General features: G+C 32.0%; 1 protein-coding gene across 22 annotated transcripts in view; it reads left to right on the forward strand.

Annotated features, from left to right (window-relative positions):
• The window catches only part of LOC106871424 (poly(rC)-binding protein 3), a 388,844-nt gene that overhangs the window by 365,662 nt on the left and 12,887 nt on the right, over nt 1-10,295 (forward strand). For 17 of the 22 annotated variants that reach the window (XM_052973806.1, XM_052973814.1, XM_052973807.1 and 14 more), the window contains one exon: nt 6,261-6,973. The exons of 4 other annotated variants lie outside the window; for them this stretch is intronic. In XM_052973806.1, the coding sequence (XP_052829766.1) occupies nt 6,261-6,513 (253 nt within the window). In that variant the 3' untranslated portion in view covers nt 6,514-6,973. Of the gene's footprint in view, nt 1-6,260; nt 6,974-7,683; nt 9,030-10,295 lie in introns of those variants that run through there. One more of the 22 variants, XM_052973821.1, reaches the window with a different exon arrangement.

Consider the following 10,295-nt stretch of genomic DNA (forward strand, 5'->3'; position numbering starts at 1 on the left):
CACTCACACACACACACACACACACACATTAGTGTTATTGTTCATCAATAAATGACCTAATGATCTGCAACATGAACTTCAAGAATGAGCCAGTCACTTGATTACCTATTGATCTGGTGAGCACAAAAGCCAAATCAACTTCATTCTCCCCGGAAAATGAGATAGATAGAAAGTTGTAAAGGCAAAGTTCTTCCATGTTGAAGAATGTGCAATCCTATGAAGGTTAGTGGTCAGTGACTTAGAACTAGAAGGATTCAAAGACACAAACAAGTCAGGAGAGGAAGATATAGAAGCTTAAATATATATTGGATAATTGGAGATTCAGAAGAGTTCTAACTGAAACAATTTGCTAGGAGGTAAGTTGAGATGTATAACATAAATTACAACTGGAAGTAGAACAGGACAACTCATGGAGAATGACAGACCAAACCTGTGGTTCCTGCCAAACCAAGGATGATATATAGGTGGTAGAACAGTGAAGAGACAGGCTTGGAAAAATTGGAAGAATGGGGGTAGCAGGAAATTATACTAGATAGCTGGAAGAGAAGCTAGGCGATAGTGTTATTTAGCAAAGGAACGAGCAGAAAGGAGATTTATCAAAGTTATACAAGTTATACAGTGTAAAAACCAGAAGCATGAGGTGTTCTGGATTGCAAGACAGTGTACCAGAGAGAACTGAGATGTGGGACAGAAGTGTATACAGATAATAGTACATTTGCTCTTAGTGATTCTGAAAAGAAAGAGACATGAAATTGCTTCTATGAAAGGTTATTAAATGTGAAGAATGTATTGAAGGAAGGTCTTTCCAACGTGGATCCAGCTGAGAAACCAGTCATTCTTGTTGACAGCAGGGTGATAGATAAAACAATTGAGGTTAAAATGCAGAAATAACCCCTTTACCATCAGTAATTACAGCCAAATGCTTAGAATATTTGGTGGTGTCGGATACAGTCTAATTACCCATCTTGTCAATCAGGTTGTGCAGGAAAATGTTTTAACCAATGACTTACATTATAGCTAACTGTTACAAGAATAAATGATATGCCTTAGAGAAAGGTACTTACAATAGCATCAAATTGCTGGACCAGGTTATGAAAGATATCGAGAAGTCATACCTCAATTAATTAGAGAAAGAGTTACACGAGGGGAATGTACTACTGATGCCTTTTCCTGGTAAAGCAACTGCAGGAAAAGTACTTGGCTAAAGTAAGCTGCTGTACTACTCATCTTGGAGCAAACCTTTGATAGAATCCCTTACTGTATAATCTAGTGTTATTGAGAATGCTAGGGGATAGATGAATGGCTTGTTTGTGCCATGCTGTCAATAAGATAAATGTCAACAAGTATAGCCATGAACATAATATGCAGGTAGTCTAAGCTCAGTTCTCTGTCTCCTATTCATCATAATCCTCCAGGCTATAACACAAAGTTTACTTTTAAGCTTTATGGTCGATGCACAGAAGCAATAAACATTAAGAATGCACAGGAAATAGATTTTCTTGAATAACCAAGAGAATCCCAAGAGGTAGTAGATAGCTTTTGTTACCTTGGTGACCTAATTAGCTTTGGAGGAAGTTTTAAAAAAATAGTTGCTAGGATAAGAACAGGCTGGAGGAAGTTCAGAGAAATGTTTCCTGGATTTTCTTTCTCAGTGTGAAAATCTCAAGGATTTTCTTTCTCAGAGTGAAAGGCAGATTGTATGATGCATGTGTATGAAGAGCAATGCTACAAGGTACTGCAACATGGGCTATGAAAACAGAGGATATATGATTGTGGACTGCATTGATATGGTCCTGCAATGCATATGAATGAGAACAGTTGTATAAAGAAGTGCTGATTGCTAAATATTGATGGAACTTGTGGAAGAGGAAGACCCAGAGAGACAGACAAAGGAAGAAGTAGTGAGGGCTGATCTAAGGAATTTGGCTCTCATGAAGGAGATAGCAAAAGATCAGGATGTTTGGCAATGTGTCACTCTAGAAGACACCCATCTTGCTGAAGCTGAGGTTCTGCAAGCATTGTCTCTATATATTTACAAATGGGCCTCTCACCCAATTTTCTCATTAAATCTTTCCTCTACATCCTTATTCTCTATTACTGATCTCTCCATCACCTGCCAACTGTAGTGTTTCATTTCCATGATCAAATGAAGGCAGAACTACATATCTTATCATTTCTTTCTGTAATATCAGTTATCTATCTCACCACCTGGGACCGTTTCAATGGACTTTCATCCTTCATTCTTACTTTGTCCCTCTTTATTCACTTTTTACATTGATCACTCCAATCTTATATGCTACTTATCCTCTCTCTCCCTCTCTACTGAATCATTTCCTGTTAATTTACCTTTATCATTACATTTCTCACTCTACCCATGCACTATGTCTTTCTCTCTATTCACATACTTGCAACCAACCCATTCATATATCATTTATTTCTCTCTACCCTGCTGCTCTTCACTCTCCTGTACTGCTAATCTGCACTTACTCCCCAACTCATATGCATCATTGATTACTCCTCCAACATTCACTACATCCACCCCAATACATTTTTCAATCTCTAGTCATCATTTACTTTTCCCTATCTTCCCTTCAGCTCATAGAAATTCCCCCACCTTGTCCTTTGTTCATCATTCAGTATATTCACACCCTCCTCCATTTCTCACCATCCTTTTCTTCCTCACTTTTTCTCTACACTTTTGCTACTTCTGTCCAGCCTCCATCCCTTTTCTCCCCATTGGTACCACCATTTATATTTCTCTTTCCTGTTCCAAATCAATCACTGCCACTCACTATTATGTCAGCATGTCAGCCATGTACTTCTTCTGCAGCGAGAAACCTGTTCTGGTGCTTTGCTTCATACTTTAACCTTCCATCACCTACTATAAAGCTACCTCCCTTTCCACTGTTATCCCACTTAATTGATGCAGATCATAGTCTTGTGAGCATTAAGGTGGCTTCACTAATACTGGTGTCACAAGAAAAAGCATCAAGTATACTTTGTAAAGTGGTTGGCATTAGGTTGAGCATAGAAACTATACCAGAGTAGACAGTGAAGTATGATACCTTCTTCTGATTCACTGGATCCTGTCAAACTGCCCAACCATACCAGCATGGTTTGGACAGTATGATGATATGATCACCATTGTCATTTAACATCCACTTTTCCGTGCATGCATGGGTTAAACAGAATTTGTTCTGGCAGATTTCATATGACCAGATGACATTTCTGTTGCCAATCCTCACCTGTTTTCAACTAGGTATTGTTTCCTTTAGCCAGTCTTCCACGGAAGACTGGAAATGAAAACATTGTTTTTATGACGATGATGAGGCTCATTTACATCTATCATGTAATGCCATGACAAGGGTACACACCAACAAACACATACTATCTATCTATCTATCTATCTATCTATCTATCTATCTATCTATTCATCTGTGTGTGTGTGTGTGTTTGTGTGTGTGTGTGTGTGTGTGTGTGTGTGTGTGTGTGTGTGTGTGTGTGTGTGTGTGTGTCTGTGTGTGTGTGTATAGATAGTTACTGTCTACCAAATCCACTCTCTGTGCTTTAGTCAGCCCAGGCCTTTAGTAGAAAACACTTGTTCAAGGTGCCATGCAATTGAACTGAATCCTAGATTATAAGGCTGGGAAGCAAATTTGACTCAACTCCACAAGACTTAATGTTCCATAGGCATTTAGGAGATGTACAACTCAGATGTTTGAAACCTTACGTACATATATCTGTTGATATATGTATGTATGCATGTGTGTGTATGTGTGTGTGTTTGTATATATATACAGCATTGTCATCATCATAATCATTTAATGTCTGCTTTCAACCTGGCATGGGTTGGATGGTTTGACAAGAGCTAGCAAGCCCAGAGGGTTATGCCAAGTTATATTGTCTGTTTTGGCATGGTTTCTATGACTGGATGCCTTTCCTAATATACATATAAATTTAAAATGCATATATTTATGTTTAAAATTCTAAAAATATTGTACAGTTTTTGTGTAATTTTATTTTATGTACTCAAGTATTACTGCTCACATAAAAGAAGCATTTGAATTGTCCTGTTTATTTCTCACTTGTTCTACTGTCTGTGTTCATATCCCATCAAAGTCAACTTTGCCTACCACCTTTCCAGGTTTGCTAAATTAAAGTGCCACTGATTTGATTTACTCCAGTGTACATTGTCTCCTAGTGTTTTTCATGCATGTGACGTCCAATGTGATGTTTGAGCAAATATTTTACATGGCCACAGCATTTGTGAGAGGAGGAGCTACTCCCAGCTATTATTAACTTTGAAACACAGAATGACAGAATAATGCCACTCCAATCCTATAAAGAAATATATTGTGCATTTGTGTGTACAAGTGCAAATTTTTAATCAATAGAAAGTGAAGAAAAATAATTGCCCATTGCGTAGGTGTATGCACCATCAAGCTATGCTTCCTGGTGTTTGGTGAGTCTCCAAACATTTGTCCTGTGCTATAGCACTTATTCCAGAGTGGCATAGAAGAAGTTTTGCTTGTGACTATTGGGCAGTGATGACTCCTTGGTGATACTGAGGCTACAGTAAATGTTTATTATGTTAATAGGAATTTATGAAATATACTTTTACTTCATTTATCAGTTAAGCTTTACAATAATTACATTACTTAAAATAAGTTTTTACGCTAAAAACAAAAACGAATTGAAATATTTTTGTTGTTCTAAAAGATACATGTGTGTGTGTGTGTGTGTGTATCAAACTATAAATCATTTGATAAAGTATATTTTTATTAATTTGAAAAATTTTGTTAACAGTTGTTATAGTATTTTTTGACAAGCTGGATCTCATTGACAGTTATGTGCTTTTTCAAACTTTGCTTTATTTTCAAAGAAGCAAAATATAGGCAATTATTAATTCTTTATTTTAAATTCCCTTCAGAAAAAGCATGGAGAATTATTTTAATGAATCATCTTTCAAATTAAAACAAAATCAATACTTACACTTAAAAATTATAACCAAATCAGTCTTCTAATTTTTAAAAATGTTTATTCTCTCTAGAATACATTACCTAGTAGTATACTTGTCACAAATATCTATCTATATAAGATACAAATTATAAGAAATAAAATTCTGTAAAAAAACGGATGACTATTTAGTTCATTTGGCTATACTTTTTTGGAAAAAACTATTTTATATCACTATTTTCATCCTCTTCAATACTATTAAAATTTTGAATGAACTAAAATATAAGCAGAAGGAGGGCAAATGACTTTTAAAGCTGAGAGACTATCAAAAGGTGTTGCTTTTGGCAGCAAAATTGACTTTTTCCTAGATTTGGCCTAGAGCATGGTATAGTAGGTACTCTAACATTGCTTTCATGGCTCTTTGAGAGAGTTGGCCAAAGACAGGGCTACTTGTATATCAATTAAAATCATCTTAATAAAAGAAGCAGGAAGGTAGTTGAATGCATGTGGCCCTCTCTAGATGGCTGGCTATCTGTTAAATGGCTATTAACCCTAACCATACCTTAGATTATGCAACCTTTTCATTTCACATCTATTCATTCCAGGTCACTGTGTTTCATATATTTATGGTTACACCTTGCAAAACTTAAAATTTTTTTGTGGAAAGTAATTTAAATAAATTCATTGATTTTACATTCATTTACATATATTTGAACCATAATGAAATTAAGATAACTGATCAAAGAGTAAATTGACTTCACATCTCACTATTCTACTGTAATGACTATAAAAATTCATTTAGTACTTACATTTAATATTTTAGATATTATTTGTTAAAATCTTGACTTCAGCTAAATTACTGTTCTTCAGTTTATTTTTATACATTGTTTGTACTTCCCACAAGAAGCTTTTAAGTTTTGTTTGACTTTCCAAGCTTCAGCACGGATGGTATTCCCGTTCCAAGTGCTAAATTGATTTAATTTCTTACTAAATTCTTATGTTGCTTTTGTTTTTGTTCTATCCTCCTATCAACATGTTTTTAAATACTTTCTTGATGTGAACACCACTGGCCATTATTTTTCATAGAACATCTTATTTTATTTCAACTTTAATTTACTTGTGCTTATCTTTTAAACCCCACTTGATCATGTTGCATCATATTCTGTACTGCTGCTGCTGACCAATCATCTGGTGTCTATTGCAGATGTATGTTTCTTATGTAGTTACTAACATTTGTGTCCTGTGTAGTTGCACTTCGTTTTGTCTTTGTCTAATACTGATCTCCCTCTCCCATTTTTCTACAGCATGGAAATGCATAAGAATTTGACCCTTGACCCGGCCTCAACCCCAACAACCACGTCCTTGACCTCTGTTCAGTCCCATCATCCCTTGGCCATCCCGCTGAATCAGTTGGTGAAACCAATGCCGTATTTAAATGTCCCAGGTGTATTCGACCTGAATAATGATCGCAAACATTTTACGGCCAAAATGCGGGTTGGGGTGACGGCTAATAGTGCATTGAAGAAAGTGGAACGAGCAAAATTTGCACCTTACTAATGTTGAAATACCACATCTACTTCTACTAAGACTTTCTAGTTCACTTGAAATGGAGTCATCCAAGATTTTCCTATGTGTGAAGACAACTATATTTATTGACAGACATTATAGAAGAAAAATGGAAAAGATTACAGTAATTGAAGAGGATGTTATTTGTCTAATATCCACAAATTTACTAGCTGAGGTCTATATTTTGTAGAAAGATATGTGCAAGATGCCAAAAATTTTTTTCTGTAAATGTGTAAAAAGTGAAATAATGATGGAATGAAGTGATAATAATAAGATATCATGTTTTGGTTTACCTACAATGGACATTTTAACAATGTAGGCCCATCTCCAACATTCCAATTATGTTGTCAGTCAGAGTACTTTTCCTTACCAACCTTTATACCAATGCATTTTCAATATTCATTTATTTACTTCCATTATGTTTAATCACCTAATAAATTTGATTATTATGCTTTTTAGTTTATCATTTTGATTGATATTGTTACCACAGCTATCATTTTTGTTATATTATTATTATTATTATTATTATTATTATTATTATTATTATTATTATTATTTATTGTTGCTGTTGTTGTTGTTGTTATTGTTGTTGTTATTATTATCATCATCATCATCATCATCATTATCATCATCATCATCATCATCGCCATTGTCATTATTATTATTATTATTATTATTATTATTATTATTATTATTATTATTATTATTATTATTATTATTATTATTATTATCATCATTATTCACTATTTTTATTTCTTAGCTTTTGTAACAGTGATATTTCAATAAAAGAAATGAATATTGAAATATATTATATTAGCCTGTAGTTTGCACATTTTAAACTGGTGAATTTGTCTAGTACTTACTCAGTTGGCATGAGTTTTTAAAAAATAAATTACATTTTTACAGTATATAATCAACATACAAGACTTATTTAAATTAGAGTTATCTCCATTTTAACAAAATCTATGGATCATTTTAATATCTCATATGTATTTTAAACTGACTGAACAACAAATTTGTGGAGATACCCTGGTATTTATTTTCCTTGTTGATGTCCATTTTTCTTTTACTTTTTACTTTTATGTCACTTATGATTCTATTCCAAAGAAATTCTCTCTGCAGTTGCCCTGCAGCCTGAAGCGTGATTTTGTGTCTTTGTAGGATAACAACAGAAGTTTGTGGAATGGGAATTCGCTAGGTAGATGACGTTTGGACCATTTAAATATCGAGATCACGAAAAGCCACTACAGCAATCTGATCTACTGTTATTCATAATGTTTATGTCTTATTTCATACATTTTCACGTGCTTGATCATGTGTACATTTAGTTAATCATTGTGTTTACCTACAACTATTTTCCACTGTGTTCTGTGTGAGCTACTGCGTTTGAGCACTAACCAAAATTTGTGGTGATGTTGGAATGTTTACCCTATCAAGTAGAAGTTTAGTTGCACCTATTTCTTAAAATATCCTGCAGTTAGAGTGGAGAGCTCAACCTTAATGTTGGCCAATATTTCACTCATTTATCTAAATACTTAAGTCTCTGTGTGCTAGTGTGTGTGTATGTGATTTGCATGTTTGCATACTTATCAACTTACCTTTCTAACCTTTTAGATAATATATCAATTCATATAGTAACTGAGTAGTTATTAAAACTGATGAACTTATCTGAATACATGATACATGTACATTCATGCAGATGTATCCATGTATATACCTTTAGGTAATGATATAAATAAAGTAATAAATTTTCAATTAAATTTGCTATTGTAAAAAATAAGTCTCCAATACTTTATATATTATCTTTATTTTCTGAGGTACTACTTTGATAATTTTATATAAAAAATATCTGTGGTGTTTATTATGAAAAAATCAAATTGCCTAATGAACAGAACTAGAATTTAAAATGTTCCTATATTAATAATCTAAATCCCATTTTTGTTACTAGTTACTTGGAGAAATCTTATACAATTATAAGTAGCAAATGAGGTGTATTATGATGACAAGTGTTCATAAATATTGATACCTACTTAAATACATAGATATATATTGTGTACAAACATATATACACCACTCACACACACATTATCTATAAAATTAACCTCTACATATGTGCATTTTCTTATGTGTAAACACAGACCAGAGTTTGCCTTGCTTGCTATTTTATAGTATCAAATATTTTAGAAAATTTACATCATGTAATAATACATGTTGTAATAGAAGTAGTTTATTATAGTAAAAAATGTTTGCTTCTAAAACATACATTATTTTTATTGCAAGATTAATATCAGAAATCAAAGCATCTTATCTCATAGTTCATCACATATGTTCTAAATATAAGTATATAGAAATTAGTTTATCTATATGTTGCTCTATAGTTGTTCGTAAATACTTTATTTACATACACATATTTGCATACATATGAATACATACGTGCACACACACACACAGAGCAGACGTGTGTATATATATGTGTATATATATATATATATATATATATATATGTGTATATATATATATATAAATATATATATATATATATATATATATATATATATATATATATATATATATATATATATATATATATATATATATATATATGTGTATGTATGTATTTGTGTGTGTGTGTATATATATATGTATAGTCAGTCAATTCAAGGATATCTTATCCTCATTAGAGATTAATAAATCCAAAATTTCACTGGTTTAACCTCCATCACATTAGAAGACACTTTCTACATTGTGCTATGGATTATGATAGGTAAAATTAATAAAATAAGAAAATGAAGAGTTAAAGATGTATATTTAATTTATTTGCAACATAGTTTGTTTTTAAGATATAAATATATATATATTTTTAAGATATAAATATAGATAAATTTTTAAAAAACACAATAGAAGACTCACAAACCTACTTATGTTCTGATTGTAGCCCCTTGGTAATGCATAATTCAAAACATTTAGGTTAAATCCAGTGTTAAGAATTTCAGTTGTAAGGGGTAGAATCCCTTCAGGGATCTTGTTTTAATGATAACGAGGGTTATGTCTTACTTGTAGGAATTCAAATTCATAACTAAAAAGTTTCATATATATATATATATAGTGTGTATGTATTTGATAAGGAAATATATCCATTATGTAAAAAATATATAAAATAAAGTAAAATACAATACACTTATTTAAAAATATACATTTCAATAATATGAATATTTAGAATATTGTTATATCTTTATGGGAAAATAATTATTTTCTCATAAAGATATAGCAATATTTTAAATATTCATATTATTCAAATGTATATTTTTAAATAAGTTTATTGTATTTTGCTTTGCTTTAAATTTATTTTTACATAATTGATATATTTCCTTACCAAATACATACTATATATATGAAATAACATTTCAAACTTCTTTAGTTATGAATTTGAATTCCTACAACTAAGATGTAATTTTTGCCATTATTAAAACTAAATCCCTGAAGAGATTCTATCCCTTACAACTTAAATTCTTAACATTGGATTTAACTCAAATGTTTTGAATTATGCATTACCAAGGGGCAGGAATCGAAATATAAGTAGGTTTCTGAGTCTTCTAGTCTGTTTTTTAAAATTTTATTTGTATTTATATCTTAAAAACAAACTATGATGCAAATAAATTAAATATACATCTTTAACTCTCCATTTTCTTATGTTATTAATTTTACTTATATATATTTGCGAGTGTGTGTGAGTGTGTGTGTGTGTGTGTGTGTGTGTGTGTGTGTGTGTGTGT

Source organism: Octopus bimaculoides, chromosome 17, assembly GCF_001194135.2.
Source record: "Octopus bimaculoides isolate UCB-OBI-ISO-001 chromosome 17, ASM119413v2, whole genome shotgun sequence".
Taxonomy (NCBI): Eukaryota; Metazoa; Mollusca; class Cephalopoda; order Octopoda; family Octopodidae; genus Octopus; species Octopus bimaculoides.